The sequence below is a fragment of the Olea europaea genome, unplaced genomic scaffold (assembly GCF_002742605.1).
Source record: "Olea europaea var. sylvestris unplaced genomic scaffold, O_europaea_v1 scaffold156, whole genome shotgun sequence".
Lineage (NCBI taxonomy): Eukaryota > Viridiplantae > Streptophyta > Magnoliopsida > Lamiales > Oleaceae > Olea > Olea europaea.
Window position 1 is genome coordinate 735,340 of NW_019233203.1, and position 25,351 is coordinate 760,690.

General features: G+C 32.3%; 2 protein-coding genes and 1 long non-coding RNA gene across 4 annotated transcripts; all 3 read right to left on the minus strand.

The window, feature by feature from the left end:
* Nucleotides 1–599: 599 nt before the first annotated feature.
* LOC111376771 (uncharacterized protein At1g32220, chloroplastic-like) lies at nucleotides 600–12,177 on the minus strand. Of its 2 annotated transcripts, none has more exons than XM_022999765.1 (10): nucleotides 12,035–12,177; nucleotides 9,017–9,161; nucleotides 8,840–8,928; nucleotides 7,415–7,470; nucleotides 7,266–7,321; nucleotides 2,753–2,846; nucleotides 1,904–1,983; nucleotides 1,701–1,743; nucleotides 1,222–1,313; nucleotides 600–1,078 (listed from the first exon to the last, which is right to left on the minus strand). In XM_022999765.1, exons 1-10 carry the CDS (start codon nucleotides 12,079–12,081, stop codon nucleotides 899–901), a joined length of 882 nt encoding a protein of 293 aa, XP_022855533.1. In that variant the 5' UTR covers nucleotides 12,082–12,177; the 3' UTR covers nucleotides 600–898. The 2 variants fall into 2 exon arrangements, with proteins under 2 accessions (XP_022855533.1, XP_022855534.1); XM_022999766.1 differs by having other exon boundaries at nucleotides 732–1,078; nucleotides 7,266–7,318.
* LOC111376772 lies at nucleotides 2,858–7,155 on the minus strand. Its single transcript, XR_002699532.1, has 5 exons — nucleotides 6,481–7,155; nucleotides 6,304–6,392; nucleotides 4,879–4,934; nucleotides 4,730–4,785; nucleotides 2,858–4,431 (listed from the first exon to the last, which is right to left on the minus strand). It is a non-coding gene; the product is annotated as an uncharacterized LOC111376772 (long non-coding RNA).
* An 11,681-nt stretch (nucleotides 12,178–23,858) lies between the features above and the next one.
* On the minus strand, nucleotides 23,859–24,670 carry LOC111376776 (protein GLUTAMINE DUMPER 3-like). Its single transcript, XM_022999771.1, has one exon. It carries the CDS (start codon nucleotides 24,596–24,598, stop codon nucleotides 24,047–24,049), a length of 552 nt encoding a protein of 183 aa, XP_022855539.1. The 5' UTR covers nucleotides 24,599–24,670; the 3' UTR covers nucleotides 23,859–24,046.
* Between the last annotated feature and the right edge of the window lie 681 nt (nucleotides 24,671–25,351).

The window sequence follows — 25,351 nt, forward strand, 5'->3', positions numbered from 1 at the left end:
CAATGGACTTTTCGAATTTGGAGTATATTATAAGAGTTACATATTCCTCTTCAAATAGAGCATTTGAAAATGACCGCTTCACTCGATGAGTGGACTAAATCACAAGATTTTACACTCAAGTACCAAGTTGAAGTTTCGCTTTAAACTTCAAAGGTGAATTTTACTCATTTTCTTTTGGATAAATATATATGTACCGAATTTGGGTTACCGAATTGGTTACCTACTCTCATATGCACACAGGCCCCACGTACATTTAAAAATTCAGACATGTGGAACCAGCCATTCAATTGTGTGTGTAGGTAAAAACTTCGGTAAAAAAGTAAATGTACATCTCACATTATCATTGTTCAAACAAACGATTAGTCTACATCCCGAAAAAAAATAAACGAAGATTCTCCTCCTTTCTGTCCCAATTTTAAAAGAACTCAAAGTTACATCTAAGGATAATTTATTCTATAAAAATATTTTTACAAAAAAAATAATTCCACCAATTTCGAGCTATGCATACTACAAGACGAAAAAAATATCATTTAGCAAGCAATCATTTTCTTGGTCAAAAGCATAAAACAGTAAACAACTATATATTTTAGAAAATTAAAGCACAAAGAAAGAAATTTAGCGCACTTTCCCTCCCCCCTTTTTGAGGGAAAAACATAATGTAATCGTCTGACCAAATCAAGAGATGATTTCTAACTGAATTCACCCCAAGTTTGACAGAGATAATAGACCACAACAAAAAAAATTCATAGTTCTGTGCATGGCACATCTTTTATTGCATTTTGATTATTCAAATTTAACAAAAGTAAATTATACTTAAAAGATTCCGAGAAGAGTGGTTGAGAAAAATTTAGCTGTACGTATGGAAACTCTACCATGGAGGAAAGGAAGGATTGGTCCTCTATACAGATTTCTGCTGGCTGTAACGGATAATACCATGGACGTCAATAATTCCCGGAGGGAAAACAGGGTCAGTCGCTGCTCGTACAGCAACCTTTGCGACCGCTGTAACATTAACAGGAGGAGTGAAAAGGGGTCCGACAAGGGGGACCTGGCTCAGTGGTTTTGCATGTTGGAGAACCTGCATATAAGGAAGAAATTATATAGTATATACCTCAGTGTGAATGCAATTCATTTGACTAAATAATTTAGTACTAGCGGAAATCGCCAAATATAGAATTATGCTTCATTTGGTCACAGCTGCTGCACGCCTATGTATCTTACCATTTCCATTGGAGAACCAATGACACCTAGAGGCAATTTCATACTGCCAACACGACGAGTTCCATATATAAAACCCGGCCTCAGAATTACTCCTGAAACAGCATGAACTCTGGTTAGGATCGAAAAGCATCCTATTCAATTTTCAGTAAGCGCCCAATTTTAAATGAGTGCCAAAATATGAGATTTTAAGAATACAGATAAAATGAAGCCCAAGAGTTCGATTCTCAGAACGAATATTTGGAAAATTAGGAAGTTAAAAGAGGGTGCCTTGGTCCTCAGTAGATTCTTTACAATTGAAAAGTGACACGAACAGGCTATATAACACTATCAAAGTGGAAGAAAAAGGGGGAAACTGTACTACTTTTCATGAAGTGACAAGCTTATAACCTTCAAGCTCAAACGAAGAGAAGGTAAACAAACTACCAACACGTTGTTTGCTAAATGAAGATTGCAGGGATTAGTATAGGAGAAAACCTCACCTCCATAGGTATACCTTGTCAAAAGCTCCGTCTCAGCAGCTCTCTGCATCATAATACATATAGCAAACTAGATATCAAGCATATGGCATACGTTTCAAGTTCTTGATTAGCCATGTGTAATCGAATAATAATGTTTTCTTCGACCATCATTTTGAACCAACAATAATTTATTCGTATTAAATGCTATAATAATGTCATATTACCTTTCCTTCATAATATCCTTGTAGCAAATAGTTTACCACTCCAAAGTCAGCAGCAGAGATGTACACAAATCTCTTCACTCCTATAGGTGAATATTAAAAAGGTTAGCAAAAATTTTGAAATAAGAAAAGAGGGAAAATTTTGTTGAAAGTGCAAACCATAATCAGCTTTAGCATCATGGAGAAGCTACATCAAAATAAATGAAAATTCGTATAAATTCTCCAAAAAAGCAATGCAGAAACCAAAGGAGAAAATCCCAACTATTATGCTATCAACGTATGTAAATCTCAAAATAATTCCACTACAAATGACGTGGGTGATGAAGTTCTACTTATCTATATATAAAAGCTAGCAGTAATAAACAAAAAAACCACCCACTTTTCTGCCCATCATGAGATTTTTTCTTGTTCATATTGTCAACCTAAACAGCAAGAGGATTAATTAAATTAATTTTCAACTTCTGGAAAGAACGAAAAAAATTGGGCTTCAAACATGTTTGCACTTACAAATTACAATCTGCACTCGATTATCCCTTCATTTCACTTGTTTCTAATTGAGGGAGCACCAAGACAGAGACTAAAAAACACATACAATGGTACAAGGCCAAAACTAAGAAGCCATAGTGCAAATTATCTAAATGTTGCCGAGGATACTACTGTAATTTCCAGAAAGAAAATATCTCAAATATTAGAAAAAATTAAGATGTCATCCAAGGAAATCTTCAAATGAATTCTAACATCAAACTTGTCCTTCAGATGCTCACTAAATATTTTCAAAATCAACAAAGAAAACAAGGACAAGTGATCTGTCATTATACCCGAAGAAAAGAGAGAATTGATCAATGTCAATACCTTCTTCAGCAGCAGCTCTAATAGCATTGATGTTTGCAGTCCCGTTGATTTTATACATGTGAGAATTGGAACCAAAACCACCAACACAAGAAATCTGCGACAGTAACACTAGCACCAGTTACAAAATGAAAACAGCATAAAAAGGACAAGAACTGACACACTTAATCAGCGTACTAATCATTAATTAACAAATAAAATTACCAGAAAAAGGGAGTAAAACAAAATTCTAAACCACAGGATATCATAGTGATTAATATTTTAGCAAACCTACAAATGTTGCAACTTCCAAGTCTCATCACAGGGGAAGATTTGGAGAAACGAAGAGGTTTGGGTCTAACGTAACTCATTCCACTAAGCCCGAAATATTGTACAGTACAAAGCACCCAAAAATATGTTCGTATACGTTTGTCAATAAAATCAGAGCGCTAAAGTAAAAAATGACTAGAAGCAAAAAAGATGAAGCCAGTACGTCCTTACACACACATTCGTGCTCAAAGAAAAAAGGAAAAGGAAAAATAGAAAAAACTTATCTGTGTCTCTGTGTGTGTATGTGTGCATGTTAATATGTGTGTGTCCCCCTATCCCTCTCCCTCTTTGTGTACAGATGCAAAGAGAACTAGATAGGTAAGGAGGTCGAAAGGTAAATAGAGCTAGAGAGAGAAAGAAAGAAAGAAAGAATAAAAATGCTGGATACTTCCACCCTAACCTTGGGTGATTACTTTTAATCTCAAGCATTGAATCAAAATTCAATGGTCAAGATAAGATACCCCACACTGGAAGTAGGCTGATATGTAAATATAGTATATTGTGGGACATTAACATGAAAATCCATATAAGAATACAATTGGAGGCACTTCTTTTCCTTGCATTGATTGATCCATCACTTTATGATGTCATAACTAATTAGTGAAATTATCGCAGTGTTATTCAAAATCCGCTCGTAATTGGTTTGACCATGGAAATATTTCTCTCTTCAACGGTGCTGTACAATAGTGAAGTTCATTAGACTGGTGGATGATTGTACATCCGAAGGCTATAGCACTATAAAAGATGACTCGCCAACTACATGTACTTGGTCTCTTCTGTTCAGACACAATAGCTCATGTTTGTTGCTTCATACTCAAACAACGGTATATTTTTGGCAAAACATACCCAGTTTGACATGTGACTGAATCCATGTAACATAACATAGACTTGTAACATTGTGGAACAGTCAATCAGTTAAAAAGTTGCTTTTACAAATAATCCTTAACTCTCAAATATCAGAGTTATCACAACTCTATGCTGCATTCAATCAAACTTTTTCTTTCTTTTTCCATATATACATGATTTCAACTGCCCAAACATTGCAAAACTTATGCAGCTAACAATCAGTAGCGCTCGCACCCCATCCGGAAAATGTAGAACAACAAGAAGCTAGGCTTTATCTCCTTGAAACTTTATCGTCAATAGACTAGGGGTCCAGCACAGGTATCTTCCTTGCCACTGTGCTCGCCCTTATTATTATTTTATCCTTTCGCAGCCCAATATTCAATCATGTATAGCTGGTCTAATAATGATTCTGTAGAACTTTCCTTTGAACTCGATGGGACTCTATGATCAAATCGTATCCCAATAGCACTTCTCTACTTTGACACGCTTGCATCATAGCATTACATCCCCCTTCACGACTTCCTTTCCTAATAAAAATTGAACAAGAATACTTAAAACTATCACTCTTTCAGAAAACATAATTCTCTATTATGATTATCCTAGTTCCAGCTATGAGTAAATGAACATTAAGCATACTCGTAAACTTCTCCATTATTTTTAAAACTTAAGTAGAGCATTTAGAAATCTATTGCCCTCCTTTCCCCAGCCCTGCCAAACAATGGATATAACTTTTGTGTTATCAAATAACTGTGATAAAAAAAAAAAAAATGTCATCCATTCTCTGTTAGCATTTTAGTAGGAGTTGAAAGGCCAGGGGATACGCACCACTGAAGTTACTCCATTCAGTGCATCCTTCCACGAGTCAGTTGAAAGAAGATCTCCTGAAAGTGAAAAAAGGAAATTGAAATGATGACAGGTTTCAGTTATCTCTTATCATAAAAGAACAAAATAACAAAGGATTGCAACTAGCAGACCTTGATGCCAAGACACGCTGCTAGCCCAAGGTTCTTGTATGGATGACCTACCCGATCTAAAAAAGGCAAAAACCAGTTCTCAAGCATCAAAATGGAAGCAAACCATATTCACACAGCACAGCTAACAGCCAGAGGCAATAAATAATTTACAAAAAATGAATTACAAAATAATTACTTCTGGAAATACTGATACGTGCAAACAAAAAATGTCAGTGAACATAAGGTATTCTATCCTTTGAGCAGGAAACTTATGTTCTCTATTTCAAATTATACCTATCGGCCTTTGGAACACAATTTCTATGTCCCACTTGTTGAGACTTGGTAGTTGGTACCCATGTATGGGTGCAGAAGAAGAAGAAAGAAACCACTTTATTCATTGGTATAGTTACATGTCACTAAATAGAGAAGATAAGGCAACAGCCATATGGGTTCATTCAATGTTTCACCCAACACACATCCTTGAAGGATACAATGACCTCATGGATCATGGTTTTTGGTTTTTGTTAAAATTAAGGTGTAACCCGAATTCTATGTTGAAGATGATAGGGAATTATAATTAAGGTCGATATTAAGAGGAACCCTGTTTGTTGGAATGTTTTTGAAATACTATTTGAAGTCTATTTGGCAAATTCTAGTTGAAGTTCTATTTGGAAGCTCAATTGGGAGTTGAAATTTGTGTTGGACTTGAAGATATCAAGATATGGACCAGGAAGGACTTTTGGCGCAATTATGCTCGCCTTGCTGGCACCAGCCTAGTTCCATCTGGATGCTCGAGCATCTGGGCAGCACCCGCCAGGTGCTTGTGCGCCATAGTCATTCAGTTCAAGCCTATTTTCGAGTTTTGATGCTTCCTTTCCATCCATAATTCTACTTTTTGGGTTTGAAACTTCCCTTATATATATTTAGCAGTTCACTGTATTTTAGAAGAAGTTAAGACAAAAAACACGATCATTCTAATCCATTTTTTAGTGAAATTTCATTCCTCTGTCAACTATTTTATTCATGAGTTTGTGATTAATTACTCCATATTGTGTCATATTATTTTCTTGACTATTATCACAACAAATTGGTGTCAGAATCATCCAATATTTTTTTTGATGTTATAACAGTTTTGAAAATATATTCTTCAGTAACTGGAATATTTCCTCATGTTAATTCCAAAAAATATATATATATATAATAATAATAATAAAAAAAAAATAAAAAATAATAAAAAATTGAAAATAGCATCTACTCATTCCTTGAGCCAGAGCAAAAGGTAAACATTCAATGAGAAGGTTATATTCAAAACATAAATGAGCAATCAGATAGCCAGAAGAATTTGATAGGGATAAACACCAAGTTGACAGATTCATTAAACTATGTGCAGTCAGATTATAATTATAAAAAAGGATAATCAGATAAATTGCAAAAAGAGACAAATACCTGCTGAGACTAGCAACAGCTAAACCACGATCTATAGCTTCCTTGCAAACATGTGAACCGACAAATCCATTTCCCCCCAGGATAAGTAACTGAATTAGAAGCATAAGAAATACTAGTTACCATTCTGAGGACAAATAGAAAATTACAAACGTAATTTATGCTACAGTTACAGAATACCTTCTCTGATGGAGGTGGGGGAGCATGTACTGTCTCTGCTTCCTCAACCTTAAAAGGTTCATTGACTTTATTAGAATCTTTACAATCAGTAGTTTTGTTAGATTCAATGGATAAAAATCGTCCATTTCTTGAGGCGGCGATATTTCTGTTTCAATAAGAAAGAATAAGCTAAATGATATAGAAAAGCATACCAGGAACAGGCTACAATTGAATAGGGAAAAGGAAAAGGAAAAGGAGCAAAATAAACAAAAAAAAAGTAACATGATTGAAGCATCTCAAGGTGATAAGAACCAAAAACCAATCTATTCAATAAAACCAACAATTTAATTGATAATTTATATTTCTCAATCCTGAGTTGATGCATGCTGCCAACACGTGCATCTCTGTCAACAATATCTGCCCTGTACTTTCTCTTCCAACTTGGCACCATCTAGATTCCTCGATGGATATACAAAAGTGTCATTCCTTTCAACATGACCAGGAATAACTCAACTGGCCAAACCATTTGTGATGGCATATTAAAAGAGAGATTATTTAATTTAGTTTCCAATTTTGATGCTTATCGTAGAAAACATAATTAGGTATGCTTTCATAGATTTTATAGTATTTTTTTTTTACTTCAATCAGGACTAGTTTAAACCAAATGGGGCTTATGCAATGTAATTCATACAACTTTGATGATGAATAAAGATACTCTCTCTCTTTAAATTCCTTAAAAAAAAAAAAAATGTCATCCATTCTCTGTTAGCATTTTAGTAGGAGTTGAAAGGCCAGGGGATACGCACCACTGAAGTTACTCCATTCAGTGCATCCTTCCACGAGTCAGTTGAAAGAAGATCTCCTGAAAGTGAAAAAAGGAAATTGAAATGATGACAGGTTTCAGTTATCTCTTATCATAAAAGAACAAAATAACAAAGGATTGCAACTAGCAGACCTTGATGCCAAGACACGCTGCTAGCCCAAGGTTCTTGTATGGATGACCTACCCGATCTAAAAAAGGCAAAAACCAGTTCTCAAGCATCAAAATGGAAGCAAACCATATTCACACAGCACAGCTAACAGCCAGAGGCAATAAATAATTTACAAAAAATGAATTACAAAATAATTACTTCTGGAAATACTGATACGTGCAAACAAAAAATGTCAGTGAACATAAGGTATTCTATCCTTTGAGCAGGAAACTTATGTTCTCTATTTCAAATTATACCTATCGGCCTTTGGAACACAATTTCTATGTCCCACTTGTTGAGACTTGGTAGTTGGTACCCATGTATGGGTGCAGAAGAAGAAGAAAGAAACCACTTTATTCATTGGTATAGTTACATGTCACTAAATAGAGAAGATAAGGCAACAGCCATATGGGTTCATTCAATGTTTCACCCAACACACATCCTTGAAGGATACAATGACCTCATGGATCATGGTTTTTGGTTTTTGTTAAAATTAAGGTGTAACCCGAATTCTATGTTGAAGATGATAGGGAATTCTAATTAAGGTCGATATTAAGAGGAACCCTGTTTGTTGGAATGTTTTTGAAATACTATTTGAAGTCTATTTGGCAAATTCTAGTTGAAGTTCTATTTGGAAGCTCAATTGGGAGTTGAAATTTGTGTTGGACTTGAAGATATCAAGATATGGACCAGGAAGGACTTTTGGCGCAATTATGCTCGCCTTGCTGGCACCAGCCTAGTTCCATCTGGATGCTCGAGCATCTGGGCAGCACCCGCCAGGTGCTTGTGCGCCATAGTCATTCAGTTCAAGCCTATTTTCGAGTTTTGATGCTTCCTTTCCATCCATAATTCTACTTTTTGGGTTTGAAACTTCCCTTATATATATTTAGCAGTTCACTGTATTTTAGAAGAAGTTAAGACAAAAAACACGATCATTCTAATCCATTTTTTAGTGAAATTTCATTCCTCTGTCAACTATTTTATTCATGAGTTTGTGATTAATTACTCCATATTGTGTCATATTATTTTCTTGACTATTATCACAACAAATTGGTGTCAGAATCATCCAATATTTTTTTTGATGTTATAACAGTTTTGAAAATATATTCTTCAGTAACTGGAATATTTCCTCATGTTAATTCCAAAAAATATATATATATATAATAATAATAATAAAAAAAAAATAAAAAATAATAAAAAATTGAAAATAGCATCTACTCATTCCTTGAGCCAGAGCAAAAGGTAAACATTCAATGAGAAGGTTATATTCAAAACATAAATGAGCAATCAGATAGCCAGAAGAATTTGATAGGGATAAACACCAAGTTGACAGATTCATTAAACTATGTGCAGTCAGATTATAATTATAAAAAAGGATAATCAGATAAATTGCAAAAAGAGACAAATACCTGCTGAGACTAGCAACAGCTAAACCACGATCTATAGCTTCCTTGCAAACATGTGAACCGACAAATCCATTTCCCCCCAGGATAAGTAACTGAATTAGAAGCATAAGAAATACTAGTTACCATTCTGAGGACAAATAGAAAATTACAAACGTAATTTATGCTACAGTTACAGAATACCTTCTCTGATGGAGGTGGGGGAGCATGTACTGTCTCTGCTTCCTCAACCTTAAAAGGTTCATTGACTTTATTAGAATCTTTACAATCAGTAGTTTTGTTAGATTCAATGGATAAAAATCGTCCATTTCTTGAGGCGGCGATATTTCTGTTTCAATAAGAAAGAATAAGCTAAATGATATAGAAAAGCATACCAGGAACAGGCTACAATTGAATAGGGAAAAGGAAAAGGAAAAGGAGCAAAATAAACAAAAAAAAAGTAACATGATTGAAGCATCTCAAGGTGATAAGAACCAAAAACCAATCTATTCAATAAAACCAACAATTTAATTGATAATTTATATTTCTCAATCCTGAGTTGATGCATGCTGCCAACACGTGCATCTAACAATATCTGCCCTGTACTTTCTCTTCCAACTTGGCACCATCTAGATTCCTCGATGGATATACAAAAGTGTCATTCCTTTCAACATGACCAGGAATAACTCAACTGGCCAAACCATTTGTGATGGCATATTAAAAGAGAGATTATTTAATTTAGTTTCCAATTTTGATGCTTATCGTAGAAAACATAATTAGGTATGCTTTCATAGATTTTATAGTATTTTTTTTTACTTCAATCAGGACTAGTTTAAACCAAATGGGGCTTATGCAATGTAATTCATACAACTTTGATGATGAAATAAAGATACTCTCTCTCTTAAATTCCTGCTCCATGTGTCTAATTCTTCTCCCGTTCATATCCCCCTCCTTTTATCTCCTCCCTCTTCTTCTCTTTTCCTCTGCCTTTTCTCTTCTTCTCTCCTCTTTATCCTTTTCCTATTACGTCAATTTGTTTCTAAGTGAATAACATTTTAGAAACCTAGTGCTTCCTCAATATCCAAGTAGAAAGCAGCATGAGACTTTCAAGATTTCACGTCTTCCACTTCTCCCTTATCATTAAGGGAGTAACGATATTGGCATTTACACTAGTAGTTACCTCGTTGAATTAAGAGTTCACACGAGTTACTTGCCAGGACTATTCTTTTGTTATTTCCTTTTCAAGGAGCTCTGAAGAGTTAAAAGCTGTTTTCATTAAGAATACATTCCTCTGACAAATTATAATTATTCCTGTTGTCAAGACTTTCTCTGATATGTAATCACTCAAACCACTAAGTAATGCTAAATTTTCTTCTATAGTTCTCGAGTATTTCATTTGCTTTAGATGTTTAGGATAATTTAAAGTAACTGAGAAGTCAATCTCCATCTGTCAAGAGCGTGCATCTCATCTGAGCAGTAGGACTTCATTTGTTTTAAATGTTTAGGATCATTTAATGTAATTGAGAAGTCAATCTCCATCTGTCAAGAGCGTGCATCTCATCTGAGCAATTCATTCCTCATGGGAACTTAGGCCTCATGTATAATAGAAATATTCTTTCTAGCTCTTCAGCACTGTATCGATGAAAATGTTGTGAGATTCAACAATCTACTACTAAACCAAATAGATATGGAAGTTTTAGTGCGTGATAAGCAAAGCTTAAATTTTTATTTTATCTTAATGTGCAGATAATAAGTGAAACAAGTCGTGGATATATGAAATGAGTTTATAAAAGTATGGTAGACAATCTTTAAATATTTAAGCTTTGCAAACATGTACTTAATGTGATACCCACCAAGTTATTATTTAACTTTATCAGCAGACAAAAGGGACAATATATAAATTTGAATACTTATCGCTTCATCAAAATTCTCATGGAACTAATATGGATTTCATACATCTCCAGTAAGATGAACTGATGAACTTTAATACCAATTACAATGTATAAACGACCTTCAAGGATGGTAAGAAATAAATGATTTCAATGTCCTCACTGGGTTAGCTTGTGAAAGCAGCTCAAGTCACAGAAAGAATTTAAAGTTAATTACTTTCTTTTTTTTTTTTCCTAAACAAATGTATAGCTAATAGTTCATCATTTTAAAATCATTTTTACTGATGTCCCACATGAAATACATCTATATACCTTCCCAATTTTATTTTTTTCAAATGTAACCATGGATTTCATCAGTTGACAAGACTGATTACAGACACCGACAAGAGGATACACCTTTGATAAACTAATTTACATTGGTGGCATCTTTCCCTCAAACGCAACTAAGCACGGCAAACCTTTATAATACTTCTTATCTATGTAATTACAGAAGACTCGAATCTCTTAAGGGAGAGAGAACAAGCAGCAACACAAACAGTATATTATCAACCCCAAGGATTCTAGGAATGAATATTTACTCGTCTTTTCTTAATATTACAATTTTATTCTTTTCAGGGTGAGTATTGCCAAAGGATGTGGGGTAGGGGTTGCTAGATAGTGCTCAGTTATCTTTTAATCAAAAAAATGGCTAAATTTTCTGAGATTTTTTCCATTTTTAAGGGTATCTGGTTGTGTTAAAAACATATAACGTTTACATGAACAAAATTCAATCTCTCGGCTCTTGAATAAATCATTCTACTCTATTCTATTTCTTGGAAAACATTAATCATATATTCGCCCTCTCAAAATCTGTTCTTACTTAAAATATTTGACACTGCAAAAAGATATTTATTTCATTTCAATATAAGAAGTCATCCGCAAGTGCAAAATCACATATGCATTGAAAACGTACAACATATACAGCACGATGTACCAGAATGTCAGTATTTTGCTTGTAATCCCATTACACAAACACCAATAAGATCAAAATCATCATTCTTCTCAATGCCGTTAAAAAATGCAGTAATTAATCCACAAATTAAAAATAATAATAACCCACGTTCACAATTTTTATTCACAAAATAAAGTTAGGACACTTGACAATATATTCACTAGAAACTATTTTTACCATAAAATTCCCAGTCCCTTATATTCATCGCCCATTAAGCCATTTATTTCATTTTTAATCTTTTTATCTGCAGAGCTAAACCGGCCTTCACCCGATCCAACTTAACAAAAATATAAAATCAGAGATAAAGAAATTAAAAACAAGGGCTTAAATTTAAGCACTTACGAGAATCTGGAGACAAAGAATTTAGAATTTTGAATCGAGCGTGACATGATCAGCGTATTTTGCAAAGCAGCAGAAATGAAAATTCTGCGGAGTCGATGTGTTTAATAGAGAAGGGTCTGGTTTTTTACTTTTTATTAGAGTAATGCTACTTGTAAAAAGAGTTGTTAAAGGGGAAAGGACACGTGGCGAGTGATTGTACAGACACGTAGGTAATAAATGTGGCTTATTTTGTGCCTAAGACACTCATACGGGAAGGGTAAATGGGCCAGCACCCGTTACGGCCTTTGGAGGCGGATCCCCAACCCACCAAAGACTTTGCTTGTGGTTTTTAAATAGGAGTGTTAACTAGGGTGAATCGTAAGAGGTTCATCGATTCGGTTCCATTATTGAGTCGAGCTATAAATTATTCGTGTGAGTCATTTGTATTCACACAAGTTGGCTCGCAAGCCGGATAAACTAACTCACTAGTTAGCAGCTTGCTATTGTTCGCAAATAGAGTTAGGTGAGTCCATATGCTTTCCTAGTTAAGTAATCTGCATGACTAATTTTTGCATTGATGCAGATTGCAATGGTGGCACCCTACATCATGCAAGGTGCCATCGAACATGAATTCAAATTTCATTTCATTTTATTTTTGTTCAATTTTGGATTTATAAATAGGGAGTGTTTGAAAATCAAATTCCTTCACATTTTATTTTTAGCATTCTCTCTAGTATATCGCTCTCAACTCGTTAGTAGTACAATTTTGCAAGTATTCCCTCTCTTAATTTTACAACTATCACTCTTCTAATTTCATAATTTGTAAAAATTTTGCAACTACTTATATTTTCTTGTTATGTATTATATGTAATTTACATAATGATTAGCCTCTTATTATCTTCTTGGAAGAAAAATAATTTATTCAGTTTCCTAACAGATTTTCAAAAATTTGACGAAAAAGCCCATTGTGTTTCAACATTCAATAAGGTAAAAAAAGAATTAAAGTTATTCTTCATAAACTATGGATGTAATATTTCTTTAGCTTTTGATGTTATGTGTTGTGTTGGCATTAATCAGTATGTATATTTGGTAACTTTTTGTCTTGATAATGATAATTTGACTTGTAAAGAAACTATTTGTTATTAAGGGTGTGTTTGATCCCCTTTAATTTTGAAAAATATATTATGAAATAGCGAATTGATGCAGAATGTGTAGTTAAAAGTTTTTGGTTAACGTGTAATATTATTTTAATGAAAAATATTGTTAAAATGATTACTGTAGAAAAAATAATATAATAAAATGTATAATGATGGGTGACAAACATGGGCTAAATACAATGCATTGCTGAGCATACTTGTCATACTGCACATTATTTGCTAAATTTTAATTTGATTAATAAATTTTTTTGGTGTATTTTGTACAACCTGTATGGTTAACAAATATTATTGGATGGAAAAATTGTTTGAAATTTAACAAATACATTGCATTGATGAACATACTTGTCATATTGCACATTATTTGCTAAATTTTAATTTGATTAATAAATTTTTTGGTGTATACTATTTTGTACAACCTGTATGCTTAACAGATACTTGTCAAGTGTCAATAGGATGGAAAAGTTGTTTGAAATTTAAATTGTCTAATAGAGTAATACCACATGATAAAGTATAAACTAAAGTAAATAATAGGGGGCAACCCTAGCCAAGTTGGTCGGGCAGTTGGACTAGCAATTGTGAGGTTGCTAGTTTGATTCCCGTTGGAGCTGCCTATTGACTTTCTTGGTTTGAGCCAGTCAGCTATGAGTAACCTAGGCTGGTTTACCTCTTTGTGGTCCTTTGCCGGCTAAGATCACAAGGTGGGGTTTACCTAGTGCACACCTTCGGGTAGCGACTGCGGGTTCCCTTGTCCAAAAAAAAAAAAAAAAAAGTGAATAATATAGTGTACATATAACAAGGTTCATTACGTTGTCTATATGAGTTATTTTTTTTTCCAATTTCAGTATGATATTTGAATATAATTGTAATGTTAAATATTTGCAATCAGTAGTACAATTAAAATCATATATTGGAGGTTCTTTAGGTAAATTGAGAATGTAAAATCAAAAATATGGAGGTATAAACAGTATTTGCACCGTAATTTTCTCATATTCCCAAAATGGTATTAGTAAATTCAATTTAATATTTACATATAAATTTTGAACGTAATTATATTAGCTTAGAAACTTTAATCAATTATAAACGAGATAATTAATTTTTGTCATCAATTTTGAAATGAATTTTTTTAATTGATGATAAGTAAAACATATGATTAATAATTTGTTAAACATATTTTCATCCTCTGTGAAATGTGAATCATGTTTCTTTAATTTAAATTTTGTTTTGCCTTCGTTATTAAAATATTTCTTTAGCCTTTTTACTAGTGCAAGAGCCTAAATTCTGTGTTCCTAGCACAGTGCTTGATCCTCATCTCAAATTACTTGAGATCGAATATTGCTTTTAGTTACTTCAAAGTAGTTTACATTTTACCTTCTAAATAATAGATTCTCGCTACGAGAAAGAATATAAAATTGTGTAATTTGTACTTTAATTCATACTATATAGAATTAGCTTTTATTGAGTTTAAAATGTTTGAAATAAATATTTTTTGGAACACCAACAAGGGACAAGACATTAGTTTGACTCACTTATTCAATGGTGAAATACACAATGGTATTAATATTTGTCGAGCGTAGCCCAAAACTTTCACAACACCGGTTGCTTAATTAAAACTTATAATCATAGGGTCTATTATGGAATGAATAATGCTACTTGTACATAATGAGTTATTTAATGATTACATATATCAAAAAAAAAAAAACAGTGGGAAAGATTTTTTATTTGGTTAAAGAATTTATTATTCAGATATATCTCACTACATCATGTATGTAAATAATTATATACATGTAGCACAATTGATCATGTGATACTATATATTAAATCGAGATGCATCACGTGGTCCATAGCAATATTACAACTCAAATAATAGCACATGTTTATATTCTCCAATGACTTCAAGAATATGAAGGTAGCCTTCCAACATCTTTTCAGAAGTGCAATTACATACTACTAAGGTATAATTGTAAATATAATTTATTTAGTTAATTGTTATTATATTGTATTTATTTCATCTGTTTAGTTTTAAAAAGTGTGCAAGAAATATTCATTATGTACAATTTTAACTCCACATATGTATTGTAAGTTGTAAATGGTCCTAAGCTCAAATTAGGAATTTTGCAATTTTATAATGCTTTTGAGGAAAGGGTAAATATATTCACACAACAATTTTTGTTAACTATGCCACATTTTAATTACAATTGATATCTCTAAACTTTTCTTATTTTTACACTTATGTTCTCAATTTCTTTTAATTTTTTTTTTATTATCAACCCTCTATTAATTTTTACATCTTCTCTATAGAGACTATTTTCGTCCAAAATATTTGTTGTGAGAGCCAAAAATATAAATTTTTCTATCATATTATTAAATAATAGAAATAAATAATTACTACAAAAATTAAACAAAATATTTGTCCATCTTTTCAATGAATGTAAGTAGAATTTTTGGATAAAAATCATAATTAGAGACAAAATATATTAATTAATTGAAGATTAAGAATGATAATGCGACAAGAAAAAAATTGCGGAGATAAAAATAAAAGTGGGCAAATATTGGAAACAATTTTTGTAATTAAATTGTGGTGTAGATATAAAAAATTATTGTGTGAGTATAATTAACTTGAGGAAATTTAAATTTTAGGTTTATCATTTCCTTCTCTCTTTGATAATTCTTTTGACATAATATAAATGAAATTGTTTTAAATGGATCAAGGCTAGCCCGACGGTGAATGAGTCGAGCAGCTCAATTTCATCCATTTAACACTTATATTTATAAATGTACTATAAAAAAACATCAAAACTACCCTACTTGTTTCCAAACAGCTTATATAGCCTCTGTACTAAGGGATTTTCTATGTTGATCTAACTTAATTTCAATCTACTTAAAAGTGTTTGTAGCGTCAATTCCTTTTAGTATACATAAGAAAATCATTTGAACACGTGTTAATACTATAACAAAAATGAATCTTTCATAATCATGCACATTAAGATGTAGTTGACATTATTTTCAGACTTTAAGCTGTCATTATCCCCTTACTCAATACAATGTTTCTCGAGAAATATAATATTTATAATATCAACGGTCATTGGGGGAGAAATAGTTGGGTAGAATAGTCCTAACCAAGTATCTCTCGTCATTGGGACAGTCAAATATAGTTTTATTGAAGCTTCCCGATGGGATTCGAACGCGTACATTTTGGTGGTCTAGTAAATACAAAAAATAAAAAATAATAAAATGTGTACATTCGGAGCGCAAAGATAAAAGAGCTGGTGAAAATGGGGAGTGGGGACCATGGATATCATGAGGTACAACCACAACAAACATCTATTCTTAGAGTCCGATTGAACTTATATGAAAATGATTTGGTTTAAACTTATTTTTTAATTATAAACTTTTTAATAAAATAATTTTATACAAAACTTATAATTTTTCCCTACATTTTAAATATATATCTTTAAAAAAATTATTTATCACTTTAATAATATGTTACAATACAAGAGCATTCAAATGCAATATCAGGTCGGGTTGCCGTAGGAAACGAACCTAAATGCTTCTTTCTCACTGGGTCACATGTAGGTTTCTAATCGCACCAACTTGAATCCCAAGAAATAATATGGCCAAAATGTGATATTACTTTTCAATATATTATGAGCTATAGTAGTCCCGCCGACCCCATCTTGTCTCCGGGAGAATTCATTCGAACCAGCTCTAATTGTCGGTGACCACTTGTTGGAAAATAGAACTTCACAAAAGAGAATAGAGAAGAAATAGAGAATCAAAACAGGAAGGCGAAATTGAAAATAAAAACTCGAACACATGATCGTTGTCTTCAAACAATATTTGCCCCATCTCAATTTGAATTTGATGCTTAAAGGGTTATAAGCAAATGGTTTGCAGGATTTTATCAAGTTTTGAAAAGGATTTAACACTTAAACACTAGTGAAATCCTTCAAAACTTTGAGAATGCAAAATCAGAGACTTTTGAATATGACAGAAGAATATTTTGATCTTTTGTGGAATATAATGTTGTCTCAAATGATCCCAATGTATTTATTATTGATCATTCAACACTTATTTATAGGCATCAATCATATTACACAAAATGGTGACAAAAAACATCCAAAAGGCACCAGAATTCAATTTGAAAATTTCAGCCAACAGCTAGAATTTTGTTCTATGCTGTTGCATAGAACAAACCTATGTGACCGCATAGTTAGTTCAATGATAGGACCTTAATTCTCAGTAAATCAACATACGACCACAAGTTCCTTTGGCCTATGCAATTGTATAGGCCACTTTTCAGCCTTCAGTTCCATTTTACATTCCACGTTCCTTTATTGATTTTTGACCAGCCATACAACAATTTCCCACTTGTTCAATATTCAATAAAATCTAATATTCAAAATATACAATACTTATGTATAAGTATTAGATATATTTCGATTTGAATCTAACTACAATGTAATTCAAACAAAATAAAGTCGAAATTAAAGGTACCATAGAGCTTTGAACATGGACGAAGGTAGTGGTAAATGATATATTCGATTTTGGCCAAATATTTGTGTTAGCCCAACTCTAATTTGAATTCTAACCCAAGTTCAATGTTCAATTAATCAAATCTTATTGAAGAGGCTATAATTATTAAATACTATTTTCATAACATTTATGAAACGTGAATTTCTTATTTTTAAATTAGGCATTTTATTTAATACATGTTTGACTAAATTTACTTATGGGAATTAAGTAAATTTATAATAGAAAATTTGTGTTGATCAGATCTAAAAATTACTTATTTTAATAGTTTGAGTCACTATACACTACATGTTTTGCTAAATTTAAAAGTAATTAATTTTTTATTTCTATATTACCTACTCGTAATTATAAGAAAAATTAACTATTTTGACCATGAAATAGATGTTATGATCAAAATAAATAACATGGTCTAGATTTCATATTGTCAATAAAAAGAATATTTGTTAAAATTTATTTATTTATAAATTAATCTATATATAAGTATATTTTTGAAACTGAACAAATTATGGACATGAATTAAATCTAATTGTTTTGGGCCCTGATGATTCTTAGTTGGTTTTTCTTTTAGATGTGACTCCTCACTATGAAATGAAGTGATATAGAAGATAATTGTACATACCAAATAGTATTTTGTGACAATAACATATAATAATATATTATTGATTGCGTGTTTCGACTAAAACTTTTAGTTGTTTGAAAATATTGTTCGTTAAATTTATTTAGAATAGTATTTATTGAATAATTTCTTAGTTTGTCATTGGTGGATATGTATCATTTGCTTATTCCGATCATGGTTCGATTAGAGATTTAGTGGAACATATTAGGGTGAAAACATATAGAGTTCTTTTATTTTATTGTGTTGTACATTCTTTGTTGTGAACCTCACGAATTTAGCATCTTGCGAAGTGATAATATCGATAAGAATACACACAAGTATCACACATTCTCAAGTTTCTCAATCTTGCTTAGCGCTAATAAGGCCTTGCACCTTCAACAAACTTTAAGTGAAAAACTCTGACTCTTTATTAAGATGACACCACATTAAAGTTTGTATAGGTGAAGTTCTTCCAATATCTTTATAGCTTTTAGAGACATTTGTACTTAGTATTAAACTGCAAAAGAGTTTAAATCTCAGCCCATATTTCAGTAACTACCAGCATTATTTAATTATAATAGGGTTATTGTGGATTTATAATGATGAGACTATTCACATATCGATGACTTGTTGTTACCCTTTGATCCCGTCGATTACTTTTTAAGTAATGACAAGTAGGGTTGCCATTATTAGTGGAACTTTTCATTCAAGGGTTTCAACCATATACTACTCAAAGTAGATGCTACTAAATCTCTTTCTAGAGATTTGTTAAAGGATCCGTTAAGTTTTCGATTGACCTAACATAATTTAGGAAAATTAGTCAGTCCGTGATTAATTTTCTTATGTAGTCATGTCTAAGACTTATATGTCTAGAGTTTTCGTTGTATATCTCGTGACTTGACTATCACATATGATAAGCATTGAAGATGTATTTTTCGATCACAAAGGTATCTCATAGAGTAGATCCTTAAGCCACTCGACTTCTTTCCAGATTTTCGATGATGCTACAAATTCAAATTTCATAGTTGAGAGTATTATACATGTTTGTTTCTTTGATTTCCAAGAAACAGCTCATACTCCAAAAGTAATCACCTAACCTAAAGTAGATTTAATTTCGTCCATGCTAGATATCCAGATAACATTGATTAATCCTTCTAAAATAGTCGAAAATTTAGTATCTCGTAGACCTAAGTTTTTTATTTTCTTTAAATAGCCAGGAGCTTTTCCGACGACCTTCCAATGGTCATTGCTTGGATTACTAGTAAACCTATTAAGTTTATTAATTGTAAATGCTATGTCCAGTGTTGTGCATTGAACTGCATACCATTATGCTTCTTATAACACTTGCGTACTCCAATTGAGCATCTGCTCTTCCATCATTCTTCATAAGTTTTGAACTTAGATCAATAAAGTACTAAATTCTTTTGTGTTCAAATATTTGAATTTATTTATCACATTCTCGATAGAATGTGATTGACTAAAATTGTAACCCCCTCTAGTTTTAGTAACTTTGATACCCAAAATGGTATCCATTTGAACAAGGCCTTCATCTTGAATGTGAAAGATAGAAACCTCTTCGTTTCTTCTATTCCATTCATGTGATTACTTATAATCAACATGTCATCAACATATAAACAAATAATGTAACATGATTATCACATAATTTAGAATATAAACATTCATTTACACTATTATGTTTGAAATTTAATGATAGGATAATTAAGTCAAATTTTTCATTCCATTTCTTAGGTGCTTGCTTTAGATCGTATAACGATTTCACTAAATTACACACCTTATATTTATTTCCAAATAGAGCAAATCCTTCGAGGTCTTCCATATAAACATCATCATCATCGAGATCCCTATTCAAGAATCCACATTCAAGAATGTTGTCTTGACATCCATTTGATAAACATGCAAGTCGTGTATGAGAATTAAAGCGAATAATATCCTAATTGGTATTATTCTAGCTACTAGTGCATAAGTATTAAAATAGTTTATTCCTTTCTTTTGTTGATAACGTTTGGCTACTAATCTAGCTCTAAAGGTATTAAGAGAGCCATCAATATTATATTTTCTCCAAACACCTATTTACATCCAATATGTTTGGATCTGGGTGGTAAATAGACAAGCTCACATGTATCGTTTGACATAATCGAATCCATTTCATCTTTTATTGTTTCTTTCCAAAAGATACTATCATGAGAAGCCATAGCCTCTCTATGAGTTTTGAGATTAGTTTTCGCTTGTAGAATAAAAAAAATTGTTCTCATAACATTCTTCTCACTTCTCTCTACTATAAAAAAGGAAATAAGTTGAGAGTTAATTTCATCCCGTTCTAAAGACTTCTCAATTGGAGTTCTTTTGCTTCTTCGACGTTCACTAGTTTTATCAATATCTTTAGATGATGTTTCATCTTGTGTCCCACTAAAGTTTGAGATCTCTTTAAGAGTTTCTTTTAATTAATTATCCGAAGATAGTGAATTCTCAAAGAACTCTACAACATTAGATTCAATAATCACATTGATCTCTAAATTTAATAGTCTACATACGATTTGTTATTGCTCGCATAGCCAACAAAGGCATGTTTAATGCCTCTTGGACGCAATGTGTCCTATTAGGGTTTGTGTTCTTACAATAAAACACGTCCACACTTTAAAGTATCCAATGTTCAACAATATTTCACCTCACAAATTAAATGATAATTTAGCATAGGTTAACATGTCACTTATCATTTCAACTAAAGTCCTATTTTTTCTTTTAGACAAGTCATTTTGTTCGAGTGTCCTAGGTGCAAAATATTGATGAATTATATATTTTTGTTCATAAAATAAGTTAAAATCATTAGAAAAATATTCGTCTCCTCTATTACTTCTTAAAATTTTTATTTTTCTTACTTAAGTGATTTTCAATTTCATTCTTATATGTTTTAAATATATGAAACGCTTCATATTTATATTTCATCAAGTAAACATATGTATATCTAGAATAATCATCTACAAAGGTAATGAAATACTTATTTCTACCTCTAGTTAATATGTCATTTAATTGACATATATCCATGTAAATTACTTCTAAGATACTAGAAATCCCTTTAACACTTGGATAAGACTTTTAATGATCTTAGATTATGCACATGTTTTACATCTAAATACATCATTTTCATTGGATAATATTAAATTATATTTTAACATTCCTTCCATAGTAATTACCTATATGACCTAATCTAACACGCCATAAAATAAATGAATTAATAATATAATCAAAATCAACTTTATTATTAATCATCTTGTCAACGGTATATAATTTGACCATTCCTTCACAAGAATACCCATTTCCAACAAATTTCATATTTAGAGATAGTACAACTTTACTAGACTCATAAACAGTTTTTATGCTCGATATTCCTAAGAGATTAAGGCAAACTAAGTTCCTAATATTCATCTCGGGAAAATATAGCACATTTGTCAAAGTGACAGTCTTATCGAAAATAAAGATGATCTCTACATTTCCTTTTTCAATCACTTTTGATTGAATTTTGTTACCCATTTTTATCTATTGATCTCCATCCACTTCATAACATGTCTTGAACAAAGACTTGTTATATGAGTTGCACATGTATCATATCACTATTGAGGAACTTTTTCTTTGATAGCATTAATCTCGCTTATGGTGGCGACAATATTGTCTTCTTTGATGGAGTTCATCTTTTCTTTGGAGTTATTTTTTCGGTGTTGACATTTCTTTGCATAATGTCCAGGTTTCTCACATTCAAAACAACCACTTTTGGACTTCTTCTTAGACTTATTAAAGTTTCTTGAAAGCTGTCTCTTTTTGGATTTTTTTAGAATGTTCGATCTTCTCTGCAACATTGGCTTTAAAAGTGCCTTCATAAGAATTGTCATTCTTATCTCTCACTCTTGACTCTTCCTTAACGCATAGATGCTTTTGCAATTATTCCAAAGAGTAATGTTCAGAACTATGCATGATTTTCTTCCGATATCCTTTCCAAGTCCCCGAGAGTTTTGCAATAATTGCTCTCATTTGAAAAGTTTCCGAGATCTCAATTTTGACCACATTCAACTTGTTAACAAGAACTTGTAATTCATGCACTTGGGGATAAAGGGGAATATAATCAAGAAATTTAAAAACTAAATATTTTGAAATTAAGATTTTCTTAGTACCTTCTTCTTCGGATTTGTACTTACTTTTCAAAACATTCCATATTTTTTTTATCGAAGACGTGTTAGTGTAAAGATCATACAAGCTGTCGGATTATACATTGAGTATATAATTGAGGCAAATCAATTCATCCTCTTGACATTTTTGTCTTTTAACTTTTATGGCATCAATTTCTCCATTTGTTGGCTCCGGTAATGATGCCAAATTCGGATCAAGGATGTAGTATATCTTCAACGCCGTTAAAAGGAACATCAATTTGTCTTACCATCTAGTGAAGTGTGTGCCATCAAAATAGTCCAAACGAACGAGGACTTGATTCATCAACTAGATCATCGTCATAGTGGTTTCATTCTCCATTGCAGGAATATCATTTGAGATTGTTGGAAAATAGAACTTCACAAAAGGGAATGGAGAAAAAAATAGAGAATCAAAATAGGAAGATGAAATTGAAAATGAAGGCTCGAACACGTGATCTTTGTCTTCAAACGATATTTTCCCCCTCATGAATTAAACTTGATGTTTAAAGGGATTATAGGCACAAGGTTTGCAGAATTTATCAAGTCTTGAGAAGGATTTAACACTTAAGCAATAGCGAAATCCTTCAAAACCTTGATAATACAAAATCAGGAATTTTTGAATATGATAGAAGGATATTTTTATCTTTTGTGGAATACAATGTTTTCTCAAATGACTCCAATGTATTTATTATTGATCATTCAACACCTATTTATAAGTGTCAATCAACATTAAATGAAATGGTTACAAAAACATCCAAAAGACACCAGAGCAAACCTATGCGACAACATAGTTAGTTCAATGGCATGACCTTAATTCTCTGCAAATCAACATGCGATTGCAAGTCCTTTTGGCCTATGAGGTCGCATAGGCCAATTTTCAACCTCCAATTCCATTTTTGACCGCATAGGCCAATTTTCAACCCCCAGTTCAATTTTTTCATTCTACATTCTTTTATTGATTTTTGAACAACCATACAACACCACTTGCTAAGAAATGTAGTGTATCTATTGGAGCTTTCTGTACTTATGAAATTTCATTAACTGAAGAATATGTACTTTTATCATATATTAGTGTTTGGAGAAATATCACTGCTGGTCTCCAATTTATTATCCTTGTATCAAATTAATCCTCTTATTTTAGAATTAAGCAAATTGGGTATCATATTTTCATTGTTGCATAATCCGTCCCAACTTGGAAATGGTTGAGATATATATTAATTTTCAACTTTGTTAAGATAATAAGATGGATTTAACACAATTCTGTTGAACTAGTTATTTTTCTCATCATTTCGATATTAAAAATAAATAAATAAATAACAAATAATCGTGTTTGCATCATTAAATTATACATCGCATGTCACAAATATATTAATTGTTGAATATAATTTTTATCTAGCCTTTGAAAACATAAACTTTGAGACGGGAAGAACTGTTGAAGTGTAATTTGATGAAAAATTTACACAGTCCCGGATCACAAAATTGGAAATTATGTAGGGGGAAAAAAAAGAAAAAAAAAAAGAAAAAGAAAAGAAGAATAAGAAAGAACTAAAGATCACTGGTTTAGTTCTTGTCCCGGTTCCGGTTGGGTAATTTCTTGAACCTCTCTATTCATCTGTTGATCCGTATTTTCTGTTATTCTTTGATCAAAATGATCAGTGATTTCATTGCTTGGCTTCTGATCCTCTTTCTCTTCAATCTGATCACTCTTTCCAATATTCCCATCTCCAAATGAAGAATCCCTAGACATGGGGGTGGCCAAGAAAGTTGGCTTCAAGTCACCAGCCATTATCACCACTATCTTCTCTTCAAAAACCGGCAGAGGTCTTTTGACGGCGGCGCTGCCATTTTTCTCATCACCAGCCTCTACATCTCTGTCACCACGTTGTCCCTCTCCAGTGTTCATCCGGCCAGAAAGCTTCCAGTAGGAGCAAGCCAAGATTAAGAGTGCCAAGGCTATTAGTCCCAGCATGGCAGCAAGCCCGCCGAATAGGTAGGGTACCGGAGAGCGCCGTACAGTGGATTCAGCCCGTGGAGAAAATTGTGGGTTTGGTGGTGGTGTTGTCAATGATGATGGAGTAGTTTGTAAGGTGCCACTAGTTCTCATTTTATTGTAGTACCTAAACAGCAAGAGAAAATAGATATGAGGAGAAAGTCGTCTTATTTGGACTCGACAATTGGAGAGAAGAAATATGTATTTATAGAGAGTAAAGATGTGTCATGTATGTGTGGGTGTGGGTGTGGGTGTGGGTGTGGGGGTGGGGGTGAGGGTTTAAAGAAGGTCACATACGTATTTACATTTAAATCTTATTTTCAACGTGTCGTTTTACAGATAAATCATGTATAATTTTTTTCAATCAAAGTCTGATATGTGTGGAGTTACGTATATATATTTAAATCTTATTTTCAACGTGTCGTTTTATGGATAAATCATGTTTAATTTTTTCAATCAAAGTCTGATATGTGTGGGGTGAGTTGGGGTTTAAAGGGTAATTAATGCATATATATTCATTTCAATCTTGTTTTCGTTGTGTCCCTCTATGTGTAAGCTATGTTTATTTTGTTTAGTCAAAGTTCGACTCGCACACAATTTTTCAAAATGGATGCCAACAAAACATGAATTTTATATTCGTAGTTTGTTGATGATATTGTATCGCGTTAGCCATGTCATGCAAAAATTTAGCCACTAAAAAGGAGCTCTGTGTATTCATTCAAATCTTGTTCAACAAGTATTGCATATCATTAAGGGGAAAAAAGACAAAATTCTTGTTTGTTTTAATACTGTTTACAAAGCATCCTCTCTTTCTTTCTTTTTTCTAGAGTCGACTTGGATTTGTGTCTCGCTTATTGATTAATATCA